The 17,163-nt window shown below is 47.1% G+C and overlaps 1 protein-coding gene across 2 annotated transcripts in view; it reads left to right on the top strand.

The window, feature by feature from the left end:
- FHOD3 (formin homology 2 domain containing 3) overlaps positions 1-17,163 on the top strand; it is a 529,299-nt gene that overhangs the window by 340,206 nt on the left and 171,930 nt on the right. For both annotated transcript variants that reach the window (XM_068993855.1, XM_068993854.1), the window contains exons 8-9: positions 7,175-7,269; positions 16,683-16,826. In XM_068993855.1, coding sequence (XP_068849956.1) covers positions 7,175-7,269; positions 16,683-16,826 — 239 coding nt within the window. The remainder of the gene's footprint in view (positions 1-7,174; positions 7,270-16,682; positions 16,827-17,163) is intronic.

Raw genomic sequence — 17,163 nt, 5'->3', positions numbered from 1 at the left:
TTCATCCTTGGAAGATTCATACTCTGTTCTCCAACTCTTTGAGTTACTTTAGGATAATTACCAGGCTCTTCATTTTCCTATCCTAAATTTCAGGTAACCCTTGGGCCCTTGTCATGTGGGCCATGTTAAAGGAGATAACCTTCTTATGACCTGGAGGTTCTCCCTTGACTTCACTGGTTTGGGAGCTCATAGCTTCCTTCCTCCAGAGAAGGCAATGGAACCCCACTCCAGTACTCTTGCCTGGAAAATCCCATGGATGGAGGAGCCTGGTGGGCTGCAGTCCATGGGGTTGCTGGGAGTCGGACACGACTGAGCAACTTCATTTTCACTTTTCACTTTACTGCATTGGAGAAGGAAATGGCAACCCACCCCAGTATTCTTGCCTGGAGAATCCCAGGGACGGGGGAGTCTGGTGGGCTGCCGTCTATGGGGTCGCACAGAGTCAGACACGACTGAAGCGACTTAGCAGCAGCAGCAGCTTCCTTCCTCAGACTGCATATCTCATGTAGAGACCATTTGGGATAGAGGAGTGATCCTGAGTGCACCCAACCCACAAGTCTCCACCTGTAGGCCCAGCTGTACACTCAGCTGTACTCTCTCCCCCAAGACAAAGCAATGGCTGCTCTTTCCCAATTTATAAAAATAAAGTCATAACAGGGAATGGATTGTTTTCTCAACCTCATGGTTTTCCCAGTGAAATTTCTTAAGCTTTTGGCAAGTATTGTCATCTGGCTGCTACTGAGCACTAGCAGCTGAGGACAGACAGGATCCCCACTGATGGAAAAACTCGGTCCTAGCTTATCATGTGTGGTTCATTCACATATTTCTCTATGACATGTGTGGTCTTGGCCATGACATTATAACACATACATGTAACACCATCCTATATTACTGCCAGTAAAACTGTTCCTGAACTCTGTGCTGGAATTGGACACATAAATACATCATGCTGTTCTGCAGGGGGAAGCATAACTTGCAGGTGTGTTTCTACCTGGCAGGTTGAGAAGCTGCCCTCCAGTCCCTCTCAGCTGGATGAGCGAGTAGGTGGACATGCCAGAGGTGACCAAGGGCCAGCTAAGTACATCCATTTCTACACAAGTTTATAAATCTGCCATAAATGTGACTCCTCAAGGTGGTTTTGGATTCATTCTTTTGGAGGTTAGGTTGGAGAATGGGCATGTTAATGTACAGACCTTTTTAGTAGAAAGGAATTCTTTTGGATGATGAAAAATGGTAGGTTTAAAGAATCAGCAAAGAAAATCAACAAGTGAGCCACAAGTTCTCAGAAATTACTACCACATGAAGTTGTCCAAGAACAAATTCCTCTGATTGCTGTATAAACAACACATCCCACACATGGGTTAACGGGAAAGGTTCATCGGTGAGCATGGATGGACAAATTGCTGTTCTGCCAACAGTGGGCCAGTTAGGGAGCAGCAATAAAAGCTGAGGGATTTAGGTGTATCATAGGGACTAATAAATATGTATGAATTAATGAAAATTAAAAGGGCCCCATTTGATCATGGCAGTTGGCACTTTGGCTCAGGTGCTAGAATGAAACCATGGATTTGAGTTAGTCTCTAAGGCATGGCTCAGTGTCATACCTGTCTGTGCAGACTGCTGGCACGTCTTCAAGTCACTTTCCCTTCCTAGTGGATAGGGCCAGGCAGGAAGAGAGAATGGCAGTTAGCAGCCATGGAAACGCATGGGAAGGTGTTGCTTTGTCGTTCTGCCATCATCAAAGACTTCTTCACTAGTGATTAGCAGGAAACTGATCGAGAATCGCCTGGGCAGGGTGCCCCCCCCTCTGACTGTTTGGGTTTCCCTCCCAGACAGAGGGTGCGGGTAAGTGACCAGATGGGGTACCTTATTTTGAAATTTCAGTCATAAATCTTGAGTCCTGCTAATTTGGTTCAGCACTGCTTTTGAAGAGGTGCCGTTTTTCATTTGAATGTGAGGTGATGAGATATGACATAATTTTTAAACATGTGTCTCACACATGATTAACGGAGCTGGGGAGGTGGGTGGGGAATCCAGACATCCTTTCAAGCCATCTTGGCTCTGACTCGTGCTCAGGGGTGCATTGCTCTGTGAAGACCGCACAAAGCATGGTGGAGGTTAGAGTGCATGGAACCCAGGCTCTGTTTCCATGGTTATTTCGAGCAGAAGTATATTCGTTAAGTGTTCATCCCCTACAATGAAAGACATGGAACATGCCACTGGGACCTTGTGTTTGAGTGTTAGACCAACTCAAATACATATAAGGCCTCATGCAAAATATTTTATTTTCTTTGGAGTTTAATACAGAGACTTGGAAGAGAGTAAGAGGACAAGAGTATTGAGCAGTTTATCCTGTGCTTATTCATTCTGGGTTGAGAGAGGGGTGATGTGGTTTGCTGGGAGGAGGGGGCCTGGCCAGGAAGCCTGAGGGGCAGGCCTGGGGTGGGCAGCGTGGGTGTCCCCTGCCCACCACCTTCACTGTAGTGACAGCTACTGCTGTCCAAGTGCCTGCCACCCAACAGACACCGTTCTAAGTGTTTTTCATATAAAATTTATTTGTTTAACAAATATTTAAGTGCCAATCGTATGCCTTCAAACATCAGAAAGAAACCAGGCTGTCATAGATCCTATACCCACTCCGGTGCTGGAGGTGGAGTTGGAGAGAGATGAACAATGATGATGAAGGAAGTGGCCATCCCCTGATGTTCTGCATCCGCACTCAGGAGAGGCGTCAAAGCGCCATATCTCCGGCACACCTCGCAGTGAGCCGCTAGGGTGGATGTCATCTCACCAGTTTACATGCCTCCCCTGAGCCTCTGTTCATTCCACTACTCTGGGGCTCAATTTTGTTCTCTGTTATGTGAAGGGGGAAGGTCATGTGGTTTATGATTCTAACACAGGGCCACCCCCTACCACACATATTCATTCAGTCATGTCCAACTCTGTGACCCCATGGACTGTAACCTCTATCCATGGGATTCTCCAGGCAAGAATACTGGAGTGGGTGGGTGGTCATTGCCTTCTCCAGGGGATCTTCCAGAGTCAGGGATTGAACCTGGGGCTCCTGCATTGCAGGCAGATTCTTTACCATCTGAGCCCCCAGGGAAGCCCCAGGGAAAGTGTTAGTTGCTACCGACACATACACACACGAAACCCCATATGGAGCAGTGAAGGTGTGGATGGGGGCAGCAGTGAACTGGACCATTTAGTTCTGGCACGCGGGCTCCTGGGACAGGTACAACTGCTGGTGCTTGATGCAGGCCAGCTGGAGCCCTGACAAGGCATTTGTGTTGGACTAGAAGGTGTCCTCACCTCCCCCTTCATGCTTCTAAAAATGTCTTATTTTCTGGTCCCCAAACAGTCAAAAGATAGTGAACATGTATCCCAGTAGTGTCTGATTACATGCAAATTTCCAGACTCGAAATCCTTAAATAATAAAAAGGGAATCAGATATTATAACTAAAGAACACTTTTTGTGTATGTCTTCTTTAAACTTTATTTATTTAGTTTGCCTGTGCTGGGTCTTCGTTGCTGTGTGGGCTTTGCTGTAGTGGCGGGGTGTGGGGCTCCTCTCTAGTTGCGGTGCCTGGGCTTCTCCTTGAGCAGAACATGGGCTGGGGGACATGGGCTCTAGGACATGAGGGCTTCAGTAGTTGCGGCACACAGGCTTAGTAGCTGTGGTTCCTGGGTGTTGTTAGAGCACAGGCTCAGTAGTTGTGCTTCCTGGGTGTTGTTAGAGCACAGGCTCAGTAGTTGTGGCTCCTGGGCGTTAGAGCACAGGCTCAGTAGTTGTGCTTCCTGGGTGTTGTTAGAGCACAGGCTCAGTAGTTGTGGTTCCTGGGCGTTAGAGCACAGGCTCAGTAGTTGTGCTTCCTGGGTGTTGTTAGAGCACAGGCTCAGTAGTTGTGGCTCCTGGGTGTTGTTAGAGCACAGGCTCAGTAGTTGTGGCTCCTGGGTGTTGTTAGAGCACAGGCTCAGTAGTTGTGCTTCCTGGGTGTTGTTAGAGCACAGGCTCAGTAGTTGTGGCTCCTGGGTGTTGTTAGAGCACAGGCTCAGTAGTTGCGGCACACAGGCTCAGCAGCTGTGGTTCCTGGGTGTTGTTAGAGCACAGGCTCAGCAGCTGTGGTTCCTGGGTGTTGTTAGAGCACAGGCTCAGCAGCTGTGGTTCCTGGGTGTTGTTAGAGCACAGGCTCCGTAGCTGTGGTTCCTGGGCTTTAGAGTACAGGCTCAGTAGTTGTGGCTCCGGGGTGTTGTTAGAGCACAGGCTCAGTAGTTGTGGCTCTGGGGTGTTGTTAGAGCACAGGCTCAGTAGTTGTGGTTCCTGGGCGTTAGAGCACAGGCTCAGTAGTTGTGGTTCCTGGGCGTTAGAGCACAGGCTCAGTAGCTGTGGTTCCTGGGCGTTAGAGCACAGGCTCAATAGTTGTGCTTCCTGGGTGCTCTTAGAGCACAGGCTCGGTAGTTGTGGCTCCTGGGTGTTGTTAGAGCACAGGCTCAGTAGCTGTGGCTCCTGGGCATTAGAGCACAGGCTCAGTAGTTGTGGCTCCTGGGTGTTGTTAGAGCACAGGCTCAGTAGTTGTGGCTCCTGGGTGTTGTTAGAGCACAGGCTCAGTAGTTGCGGCACACAGGCTCAGTAGCTGTGGTTCCTGGGCGTTAGAGCACAGGCTCAGTAGTTGTGCTTCCTGGGTGTTGTTAGAGCACAGGCTCAGTAGTTGTGCTTCCTGGGTGTTGTTAGAGCACAGGCTCAGTAGTTGTGGCTCCTGGGTGTTGTTAGAGCACAGGCTCAGTAGTTGCGGCACACAGGCTCAGTAGCTGTGGTTCCTGGGCGTTAGAGCACAGGCTCAGTAGTTGTGCTTCCTGGGTGTTGTTAGAGCACAGGCTCAATAGTTGTGCTTCCTGGGTGTTGTTAGAGCACAGGCTCAGTAGTTGTGGTCCCTGGGTGTTGTTAGAGCACAGGCTCAGTAGTTGTGGCTCCTGGGTGTTGTTAGAGCACAGGCTCAGTAGTTGTGCTTCCTGGGTGTTGTTAGAGCACAGGCTCAGTAGTTGTGGCTCCTGGGTGGTGTTAGAGTACAGGCTCAGCAGTTTTGGTGCACGGGCTTAGTTGCCCCATGCCATGTAGAATCTTTCCAGACCAGGGATCAAGTCAAATTCGTGTCTCCTGCATTGGCAGACAGATTCTTTACCACTGAGCCACCAGAGGAGCCCCGAATATGTTTTTTAATTAAATGAAGACCCTGTTTGAATGCTTTCATTATAATGGTGCATAGATATGTGTGTCTGCATAAGAGAGAGAAAGAGAGAGGAAATAGACCATTCACCTGTCTCTCTCTGGGATGCTTGCCATTGCGTCTTTCCTCTCCTTCCACAGGCCCCGTTTGACATCTTTGGCTTCAAAGTAAGCAACCAAGAAGCATTTCGGGGCCTCTGAGTCCCACTGGGAATTCTTTGCATCAGTACTGTCTCTCTTGTACAGGCTTTTCTTTACCCATGTAGAACTCATGTTTTCATGTTTTGTACTGAGGTTGGGTGTGAGTGTGCGTGACGGAAGTTGCCCTTTTATTAGCACAAGCAGAGGCATTTAGAAAGCTTGACCTACACCCGGACAATGAGACCTACTGACCACACTGATTATCTTGAGGACAGAAATGGTTACTTCGCGGGACTGTGAAGAAGAGGTGTGGACTTCAAGACAGTTTGATGATAAATATCAGCAAGAAGATAATACAGCAGTTAGCACACAAAGGATCATGCTTTTGTGTTTGAAGTAACAAGGGGTTATAGAAGCTTAGTCATAGATTCCTAGTTTGGACTAACTGGGCGACTAACCCAAAGGAAAAGGCATTTTGTTCCCTTGCTGGGATCGCCAACAGACCTGAAATTCTATCTGTGTCTTTCATGTTGTACAGTAGGTGCCTCATCCTTTTTAAATTCTCCTATCTTATCTCCTTACTGTGTGCAGTGAACCCTGTGGCTCTTTAAAGACTACCCCAGTTTAAAGCCACCCTGTACCCTCTCAGAGGTCCCCATTCACTAGTCAGCAGACATTTTATTGAGCACCTACTATGTGCTGGGCATTCTGCCAAGGGCAGAGAGACAAGACAGATGCCATCACTTCCCTGGGGGAGCTTTTGTTCACAAGACCAGGAAATCAGCTCTGATATAACCCACCCAAGAATCAGCATTTGAAGCCCAGTGGTTTTAGGTTATTTCAGAATTTACTTTTATCAACAAAAATAGACAATATCCCTTTGAGATCTTTATAGAGAAACCAAGAAAGAGCTGCGTGTTCTACACCACCATGCCAAGGGCAAGGCAGCACTTCGCTGCAGATGTTTATCCCCAGCACAGGAAATCATGTCAGGGTGTGTGTCCCCTTTGTGGCCTTGGCCTAGTGATCCTGAACATGGAGGGTTTTCCTTCCCTCCCTGGAGCCATGGGACAACCTCCATGAGTACCCCCACCAGTCTCACTGAGGAGTCACTTCTTACACCAAACCCTCCTCGACCATCTCACTTCAAAAGACCACCCTCGTTGAGTGACAGGCGTGGCTAAGTGCTTTGCCTTCTAATTGCTTTTACCCTGTGCTGACATGTATTCTGCATTTGTGCCTGACTGTTCCATTTGACTGTAGACCTTCTGAGGGCCACCTTCTAGAGACCCAATTCCTTGTACCTGGTCGATGCCTAAAATAGTATTTGTGACTTGATAGAATAGAGATAATATACTTCTGTTCTGGAAATGTTTGCTAGATGGATGTTTCACTGTTACTGTTTTGAGTCCTTTGCTTGAGTGACTGACTGTAAAGCTCTCCTGAATCCTCTTTCCTTGCAGGAGATGGACACACACACAGAGTACTTCCAGAACATTTCCATACTCAGAGAGTAAAATGCATGGTCTAAAAAAGCTGCATATAATTGGATTTTTTTTAATTGCCTATTTAGTATAAAGGGAACTTTTCAAGCAAACTGATAGGTATCCGACATGAGGAATATACATTTTCAAGTAGACAAGGATGACATGGCATTTCATCATCTCATTGGAAGGATATACAGAGTCATGCTTTGAAATTTGGTGAAAGGCGCTCCTGTCATTGGGTAATGAGTCTGGATAAACTGTGATGTGAGTTGGATAAGGAGTCCCAAATTGCTGTTTCTCATGATTTTTGCTTTATTCATAGGAGTCACACCCTGGTCAAATATCATGGAAATCCTGGACGAAAAGGATGGGGTCGACACAGAATTGCTGGTTTACGCGATGACTTTAGTGAACAAGGTTGGTTGATGTTTGCTGTGGGTTGAATTGTGTCTCCCACAAAAGACACTGAAGTCCTGACCCCGGAGCCAGTGAATGTGATCTTATTTGGAAATGAGATTTTTGCAGATGAGGTCCTTAGGGTGGGCCCTAATCCAGTAGGACTGGTGTCCTATAAGAAGAGGAAAGAAGAGGGGAGACACAGAGGGGAGACAGCGTACACACTCGTCCATGAGGAAGGCGGCCTTTGAAGGCAGGGCTGCAGGTTGGAATGACGCATCCGCCAGCCGAGGACCACCAAGGATGCTGAGGATTGCCAGCAGCCAGTCCCGGATGAGGCAAGGAAGGGCCCTCCCCTAGGGCCTTCAGGGGTAGCACGGCCCAGCTGACACCTTTTTTAATCTTTCCAAAACCATGTTTTGTTTTCATTTTTAAAGCCCTGCCGTGTTTCTAGTGGGTGCTGAAGGCCACCTGCCACACTCACACTGGGTTGTCGTGCAGCCAGCGAACAGTCTGGCCACCAGCAGACCAGGCCAGAGAGGTCCCCTGGGGTGGCTCTGTCCAGCTGCTGGTCCTGAAAGCTTGTTGCTCCAGTTCACCTGCAGTGACTTTGCCCTCCAACTCCCAGATCTTCGATGCTGAGCCCGCGGCAGCACCGAGGCGGGAGCGACCGGGACTGAAGCGTGGGGCTTTGATGATGTTCCCGCCGTCTAGCCCGTGAAGGTGCTCACCTTCATCGAGGTCCCACAGTATGGCTCGGCCAGCCTTACCCCCAGAAGCACAGAGAGATCCATCTGGAGAGACAGTCAGTGTTCAGGCAGCCTCTGTGGCCCATGTAATTGGTCTTCAGCTTACAGTTTCCCAAGTTTCGTACCTAATTTCAGTCATTGTAAGCCCCTCAGTTTGTGGTACTTTGTTATAGCAGCCCAAGGGAACTAGTACACGTGGAAGCCTAAAATTTACCCTCTGAAGAAGCTCGCACCATGTACACCCCCATGCTGGTGGCTGGAACATGCTTCAGCATGCCTTTTCATTAGAGCAGACCCTTTACACACATGCATGGCGTGTGTGCATGTGTGCTGGTGTTCATACATGTGAAGGCCCAAATTGTCTGCCAAGTTTCTAGACTTTGGCTTTTCCAGTGAAACCAGAAAGAGGGTAGCAAGACTTTTATGGCACTTTTCCTATCGAGATGTCCCCTTAACATTTTTCCTTAAGAATATAGATGAACAAGTTTTACTCTAAGGAGATGATTCACGCTCGGGCAGAAAAGCAAGCACTCTTATTCCACAGCTGATTGAATTCTGGCTGTGGGGCCAGGGAAGGGCTCCTGAGGGAGGATCCCACCCTCTCCTATGGTGGTGCCCTGACCTTGTGCTTTCATTCCGCCCATCGCGTCCTCCCAGGTCGTCAGCTCGTGGGGCAGCAGCTGTCTTCAGTGTCCGTCCTGAGGGGTGCTCTGACAGTGGGTCCCACGCTGACCAGGGACAGCCCGCTCTCAGGACTGGGGTTCCCTCAGTGCCCTGGCCTTTCCTTATTAATAACTGAGGGAGGGTGAGATGGTTATCTTCACCCCGGACCCCAGACAGCAGTTCAGCCACCCCAAGGCCCTGCCTTTGTACTCCCCGGGGTGCCAGGTATAAGCCTAAGGACCAGCTGCAGTGATGGTTAGTTCTTCAGAAAGGACTGAGACTCTCTTGCTGAAATATACCTGGAGAAATATGAACTGAGAGAAGTATGAATCGGTAGAAAGCAACGTAGTTATGAGAAGTAATTCTACTAGGTATTAAGATGTTGTGTAAACTTTAAGGATTAAAACAATGTGGTCCTGACTTTTTCCTTGGCAGATGGCTGAAGCAGAGGGGCTGGAAACAGACCTCAATGTGCATGCAATTGAAATCCACAGGGATAGTCAGCGCCATTTATGACCAAGAGAGGTTTTGCTGAGTGGAAATAAACAAAAACGTGCTTTGACTGTGTAGCAAAATAAATTTCGGAAAGATTGAAAAGTTCAATGTAACACACCAAACTGTAGAAAAATAAGAAGAAACAGAGGTGAGAATCAACTGGTCTCTGGCCAGTGAAGGTCCACCTAATAATATAACCAGTCAAAAATATTCCAAAGAAAAGGAGTAAAATGTTTCACTGTATTAAACTATAAATAGTCATGTTTACAAGATGAAAACCACCAATAAAAACTAAAGGCACGTGGCAAACTTGGAATTCATTTCCAAAAATTGGGCAGAAAAGGGTACTATCCTAAGTATATTGGGTTGGCACAAAAGTTGGTTTGGATTTTTCTGGAAAACACAAACGAACTTTTTGGCCAACCCAGTAGTATGACCCCAGTCAACAAATGAATGACATTAATCCTACTAAGTTTGAAAGAAGTGTGTAGTTAAACAGCAAGCCATTTTCTCTGGGTCACGTGGGCAGTGATTGTTTTTTAATTGAATGCCAGTTATTGATGAGGTCATGGGACATTTCCTACAGTCCTGGTGGGAAACCCCCTTTCTGGACAATAATCCTAAGAACTCAGTTTTTATTTGCAAATCTCTTTGTGAGTTGATTTAGCATGCAATTTGAAAGCAGTTTTCTGTTGGTTTTTGAAGATGAAGGTCATCTATTTCCTGTCATTTTCAGTCACTGACCTTGTATTGGAAAACACTGAATTCAGCAAAAAAAAAAAAGAAAGGCAATTTCACTCTTGGGCAGTGTGTTCACTTAGCCGTGGAGGCCTTGCTTGGCTCTGTAATGAATGACCCTGGCGGCAGCCATGTGACTTGGGCTTCTGCTGCCAATCGCTGGCCAGGACCCAGTGCGTGTCACTCTCCTTGGCACCATATGGCCTCCAACATCCAGGAATTCCTCGCTTACTCTTTCTCTTCTGGCAGTTCCATCCCATATTTGTTAGTCCTGGCCCAAGGGAAAGTTCCAAGGACATGATTCCAGGTGCCATCCTTTCCTCAGAAAGATCAGCAGGCACCCATACTGGGTTTGTTTATTTTTGCTGAATTTTAGTCACATTGATCATTCTGGTGTGTAACGTCCTCTGAGACCCAAAACATCATCATGCGTTGACGTGCTAATGTGGGTCTGGAAAAAATGCAGACTCTGAAATCTGGGAAATTGTATTGCTTTTCTAACTTTTCTTTCAATAAAATGGAAGAGGGCCTAATAATATGGAATTCAAATGACAAAACAAGGGTACGAAATCCCAGCCTGCTCAGGGCTCTGAGACTGACGTCTACTCCCTTGGTTAAACAGACACATTAATGAGGGGTTTCCAGGATCCAGACTAATGCCCCCCGAGCTCTTCCCCTCCCCTCCATGTCATCAGTAGATCTGAGCGAGCATCACCAATGAAGCATTTCTCACCCTGCAAGCTGAAGTTGTGTGGAGTCCTGTCCCAATCCAGCCGCAGTCCTCTCAGTGGGCCTCCCCCAATTTGGGAGCTCAGATATTGATCACCTTGTAGAATCAGATGAGGCAGGTGGGGACATGATTAACAAGAGGTGGCACTGTGGGGCTGGCTTGGAGCATTCAGGGAAGGCGGCACCAGGGAGCCCTGGGGCTGAAAGTTATTCTAGCGGCGCCTGGGGGTGAGTAACCTGATGGGATTCACACTGAGCGTTTGTTTTTGGATTCGACTGTATGGCTTTTTAAATTATCATACAGTAAAATTAACTCTTTTGGTATTTAGCTGTGGAAGTTCTAAAACATATGTAGTCATGGATGACCTTCACAATTAGCATATAGAACATCTCCATGTCTCCCCCAAATCTCACACTCATGTTATCCTTCTGTAGTGACATCCTGACCCCTATTCATGTCCCTGACAACCACAGACTTATTCTCCATTACTGTAGTTCTATTATTTCAAACGTGGGAACCATGTGGGATGTAACTCTTTGAGGCTGACCTGTCTCACTCAGCACAGTGCCTTAGAGATTCATCTCTGTCATTAGGTGTATTAACAGTTTGATCCTTTTCACTGCTGTGTCGTGTTCGATTGTGTAAATACACCACCGTTTGTTAGCTGTTCATCCACTGAAGAGATTTCGGTGTCCACGGCTTTTAACTTTCACAAATGCTCCTGCTGCAGTGAACACTCGTGTATAGGCTTTCGCTACCCTGGTTTTATCCCTCAAGAAGGATTTGATGGAATAAGTGAAAACCCAGGGAAAGGAAAATAGAATGCTTGCTAAGACAGAGATTTCTCCCTTGAGAGGGACTGTAAAGATTTGCTTGTCAAAAATCCTGGCAAGACAAGGTCTGAGAGAAACCAGGAAGGGGGCCCCTAGTGTCATCTGATATACTTTGCATGTAAGTTAAATAAGCAGGGTGACAATATACAGTCTTGACGTACTCCTTTTCCTATTTAGAACTAGTCTGTTGTTCCATGTCCAGTTCTAACTGTTGCTTCCTGACCTGCATATAGGTGTCTCAAGAGGCAGGTCAGGTGGTCTGGTATTCCCATCTCTTTCAGAATTTTCCACAGTTTACTGTGATCCACACAGTCAGAGGCTTTGGCATAGTCAATAAAGCAGAAATAGATGTTTTTCTGGAACTCTCTTGCTTTTTCCATGATCCAGCGGATGTTGGCAATTGGGTCTCTGGTTCCTCTGCCTTTTCTAAAACCAGCTTGAACGTCTGGAAGTTCACAGTTCACGTATTGCTGAAGCCTGGCTTGGAGAATTGTGAGCATTACTTTACTAGCATGTCAGATGAGTGCAATTGTGCAGTAGTTTGAGCATTCTTTGGCATTGCCTTTCTTTGGGATTGGAATGAAAACTGACCTTTTCCAGTCCTGTGGCCACTGCTGAGTTTTCCAAATTTGCTGGCATATTGAGTGCAGCACTTTCACAGCATCATCTTTTAGGATTTGAAATAGCTCAACTGGAATTCCATCACCTCCACTAGCTTTGTTCGTAGTGATGCTTTCTAAGGCCCACTTGACTTCATATTCCAGGATGTCTGGCTCTAGGTGAGTGATCACACCATCATGATTATCTGAGTCGTGAAGATCTTTTTTGTACAGTTCTTCTGTGTATTCTTGCCACCTCTTCTTAATATCTTCTGCTTCTGTTAGGTCCATACCATTTCTGTCCTTTATTGAGCCCATCTTTGAATGAAATATTCCCTTGGTATCTCTAATTTTCTTAAAGAGATTTCTAGTCTTTCCCGTTCTGTTGTTTTCCTCTATTTCTTTGCATTGATCACTGAGGAAGGCTTTCCTATCTCTTCTTGCTATTCTTTGGAACTCTGCATTCAAATGCTTATATATTATATGCAGAGTACATCATGAGAAACGCTGGGCTGGAAGAAGTACAAACTGGAATCAAGATTGCCGGAAGAAATATCAATAATCTCAGATATGCAGATGACACCACCCTTATGGCAGAAAGTGAAGAGGAACTAAAAAGCCTCTTGATGAAAGTGAAAGAGGAGAGTGAAAAAGTTGGCTTAAAGCTCAACATTCAGAAAATGAAGATCATGGCATCTGGTCCCATCACTTCATGGGAAATAGATGGGGAAACAGTGGAAACAGTGTCAGACTTTATTTTTCGGGGGCTCCAAAATCACTGCAGATGGTGATTGTAACCATGAAATTAAAAGGCGCTTACTCCTTGGAAGGAAAGTTATGACCAACCTAGATAGCACATTAAAAAGCAGAGATATTACTTTGCCAACAAAGGTCCTTCTAGTCAAGGCTATGGTTTTTCCAGTAGTCGTGTATGGATGTGAGAGTTGGACTGTGAAGAAAGCTGAGTGCCAAAGAATTGATGCTTTTGAACTGTGGTGTTGGAGAAGACTCTTGAGAGTCCCTTGGACTGCAAGGAGATCCAACCAGTCCATTCTAAAGGAGATCAGTCCTCAGTGTTCATTGGAAGGACTGATGCTAAAGCTGAAACTCCAGTACTTTGGCCACCTCATGCGAAGAGTTGACTCATTGGAAAAGACTCTGATGCTGGGAGGGATTGAGGGCGGGAGGAGAAGGGGACGACCGAGGATGAGATGGCTGGATGGCATCACCGACTCAATGGACGTGAGTCTGAGTGAACTCTGGGAGTTGGTGATGGACAGGGAGGCCTGGCGTGCTGCGATTCATGGGGTTGCAAAGAGTCGGACACGAGTGAGTGACTGAACTGAACGGAACCGAGAGTCATCTGAGAGTAGAGATGTCCAGAAACATCTGCTCACAGTTTTATGGAGTGGCTGCCACCTTTGCCAGAAGTAGGCACATTGGCCATGAGTGTCAGTGTAGACATGGGAAGACAGGGCCCAGGAGGGGTGAGAGCGTGGCAGAGTTTGCTGAACATGTTAGAGAATCTGCTGAAAACAGGTGAGTGTGTGCTTTTGGGCTGCACAGCTCCCTCCCTGTGTGGACGGAGAGACAAGCTGTCTTTAACTGTGATGGGAGGCCAGCTCCCCTATGGCCACACGTGAGCGGGGGTGGCATCTGGATGTGGCTCAAGCCCCCATTTTCACCGTGAACATGCAGATGACTTCTCAATACCCTCAGTTCTGCGCCTCTTACTGAGCAAGGACTCCCTGAGTCTGGTTCTATAGACCTAATGGTTTAATTAGGTTGCGCCATCATGGTTGGGCCTGCAAAGGCAGTGGGGATTAGTTCTAGGAATTTAACCCCCTGGACTGACAGAATCTTGATTGACTCTCTGCAGGGAAAAAAAGGGAAGAAGAAAGGAGGGGAACTGGATGCTGAGGAGACACCAGCGGCCTCTCTCTGTGCCCACCCTACCCTGCCCCCACCCCGCACTACTGTGTAGACAGTTTTGGATCTAACACTGAATGTCAGCTTACCTGTGATGGGCAGGTCAGCAGTTAGTCAGGGCACCTCTGGTCATTAGCCCTGGCCTGGCCTTTATGTCACCATTTTCCTCTTCCTCATCTTTTATTTATTTACTATTTATTTGGCTTATTTGGAGCTTCCCTGGTGGCTTAAACAATAAAGAATCTGCCTGCTATGCAGAAGACCTGGGTCTGATCCCTGAGTCGGGAAGATTCCCCTGGAGAAGGGAATGGCAACCCACTCCAGTATTCTTACCTGGAGAATTCCATTTACAGAGGATTCAGTCCGTGGAGTCGCAAAGAGTCGGACACGACTGAGTAATGAACTCTTGCTCGCTTGCTCATTATTTGGCAGTGCTGTGTCTTCCTTGCAGTGCGCAGGCTTCTCTTCTGTGGCACGTGGCTTATTTGCACTGCGGCATGTGGGATCTTCCTTCCCAACCAGGGATCAAACCCGCATCCCTGCATTAGAAGGTGGATTGGTAACCACTGGACCACCAGGGAGGTCCCTCCTTCTCTTCATCTTTTAACAAGTTCTAGAGTTTTCAGTCAGAGAAGGCAATGGCACCCTACTCCAGTACTCTTGCCTGGAAAATCCCATGGGTGGAAGAGTCTGGTAGGCTGCAGTCCATGGGGTTGCTAAGAGTCAGACACAACTGAGCAACTTCACTTTCACTTTTCCCTTTCATGCATTGGAGAAGGAAGTGGCAGCCCATTCCAGTGTTCTTGCCTGGAGAATCTCAGGGATGGGGGAGCCTGGTGGGCTGCCGTCTATGGGGTCGCATAGAGTCAGACACGATTGAAGCGACTTAGCAGTAGCAGCAGCAGCAGCAGCAGAGTTTTCAGTAAAACAAAAGATGGACTTGTTCAGATGAGAAGGTTCTTTGGGTGGGTGTGTACTTTTTAGGTTAGGTCAGTGGACTGCTGTCTGCTAACCCAGCGGTGACCACCTTGCTTGGCACCTGCAGACACCCATGTATGCTTGCACACTTGGTCACTTCAGTGTGAGCACCTGTTTATTTATCACAGCTGCTGACTAGTTCACAGCCTTCCGTTCAGTGTCCTTGCTGGGGCTCCTGATGGATTCAACTGTTGCATTGCAGCTATTTTTCTGTAGTTTCTGGTCTCAGTGGCAGTGAGTTATATCCTCTTTGTTCAGCATAGAAGGGAAATAGCCATTATTCGGGTTAGGGGCAGAGATATTTCTTTCCAATATTAATAGCCCCAAAATAGAAGTGTTAAAAGAAGTTGGTACCATGAGATGATCCTTAAGAAAATATTGGTCTTTTTCCTTTCAAGGCAAGTTGACATGTTTAGAATAGTTTTGAAATGCAATAATAGTGAAATAAACAGGGAGTGGAGCTCTGCATCTGAAATTCGAGGCCAGAGCAGTTTGTTTAGAAAGCACAAAGACTGGAAGAGCAGGTCTGAGCACAGGATTTTATTAGTTATTATTTAGTAACTTCCTGCTACCTCCCCACCCTCATCCCCCTCATTTATAAGATAAGGGGCTTTGAGTAAATCACCCCAAGTGTCCTTCCATCTCTAAGCAGAGGCCTGATCTGAATATCATCCTTCTTTTAGGAGGGATGAGGTAGGGAGGAAGGTGGGAAGGGGTTCAGGATGGAGGGGACACGTGTATACCTATGGCTGATTCATATTGGTGTATGGCAGAAACAATCACAATATTGTAAAGTAATTATCCTCCAATAAAAATAAATAAAATTTAAAAACAAAGAGAAGCAGAATCCAAAAAGAAGTTGGCTTTTTCTGTCTTGGGTTATCTTTTTGTCTCTTGGTTGCCACTTTGAAATTTCTCATATTGCCATAAATATCTTAGACGAAGGGGAAGGCCTACAGAACCAAAAGAAAAGGGAATCATTAAATTGTTCTAACTCCAGCTGTTGGTAGATCAATCTTAACAGGAGTTTCTGAGTATGTTAGTTTTCAATTGCCATGTAACAAATTATCACAAAGTTAGCAGCTTGGACTGTCACAGACTTACCATCTCGCAGTTTCCATGGGGGCAGGGCCCAGGCACCGCCCCACTGGGCCCTCTGCTGAGTCTCAGAAGGCTGCAGTCAAGGTGTCAACCAGGGCTGGTGTCTCGTCTGGAGCTTGGATTTTCCTTCCAAGCCTTTGTGGTTGTTGGCAGAGCTCACTTCCTTGCAGCTGTGGGACTCGTGGCAGCTTGCAGCTTCTTCTGGGCCAGCAGGATAATGTCTCTGCTGCTCTCTATGCTCAGAAAAGGGCTAACCCCCTTTTAATGGCTCACCTGATTAGGTGAGGCCCACCTGGCTACTCTCCCCCTTTTCAGACTTAACTGATTTGGGACCTTAATGCCCCTTCACCTTTGCCCTATAATGTCATGTCACCTAATCATTAGAGTGTCCTGCCTACACTCAAGGTGGGGGATTGTACAGCACCTCTACCCCAGGGGGTGGGATCTTGGGGTTCAGTCTGCTTACCACACTAAAGAAGCTTTTTTCTCCAATGAACTTGTCATCTGTCTTGCTTTGGTCCATGGTTATACTCATGGCCCCTGGCTACCATGCAAAAGATGTCCCGAGAGCCTTGTGACAGTCCCCTAAGACTCTGTGTCCTGTTCTTTCTTCATCCAGACCTTGTCCGGTTTGCCAGACCAAGACACCTTCTATGACGTGGTGGACTGTCTGGAGGAGCTGGGCATTGCAGCCATATCCCAGCGGCACTTGACCAAGAAAGGGACTGACCTGGACTTAGTGGAGCAGTTGAACATCTATGAGGTAAGAGGATATGCCCTTTAAGGGCCTTGTACAGCTCAGACACGTCAAAGGCTGAGATAAACATCCTCTAGACCAGTGGTTCTGCGTGCAGTGTGGCAGCATTAACAACACCTCGGAGCTGCCAAAATGCAAGTTCTCAGGCCCACCTGAGACCTGCTGAAGCAGAAGCTCAGAGGTTGGGCCCAGATCTGTGTTGTTTGACCCTCCAGGTAATTCTGAGAACACTCCAGTGTGAGAATCCCTGATCTAGGGGAAATGTGGTAGCTTGCTTGCTTATTGATTGATTGCTATTTTATTTTAAAGAACATTCATTCTTGGTGGGGAGAGAGAGTGAAAG

Source organism: Capricornis sumatraensis, chromosome 21, assembly GCF_032405125.1.
Source record: "Capricornis sumatraensis isolate serow.1 chromosome 21, serow.2, whole genome shotgun sequence".
Classification (NCBI taxonomy): domain Eukaryota; kingdom Metazoa; phylum Chordata; class Mammalia; order Artiodactyla; family Bovidae; genus Capricornis; species Capricornis sumatraensis.
This window is presented reverse-complemented; position numbering and strand designations above follow the sequence as displayed.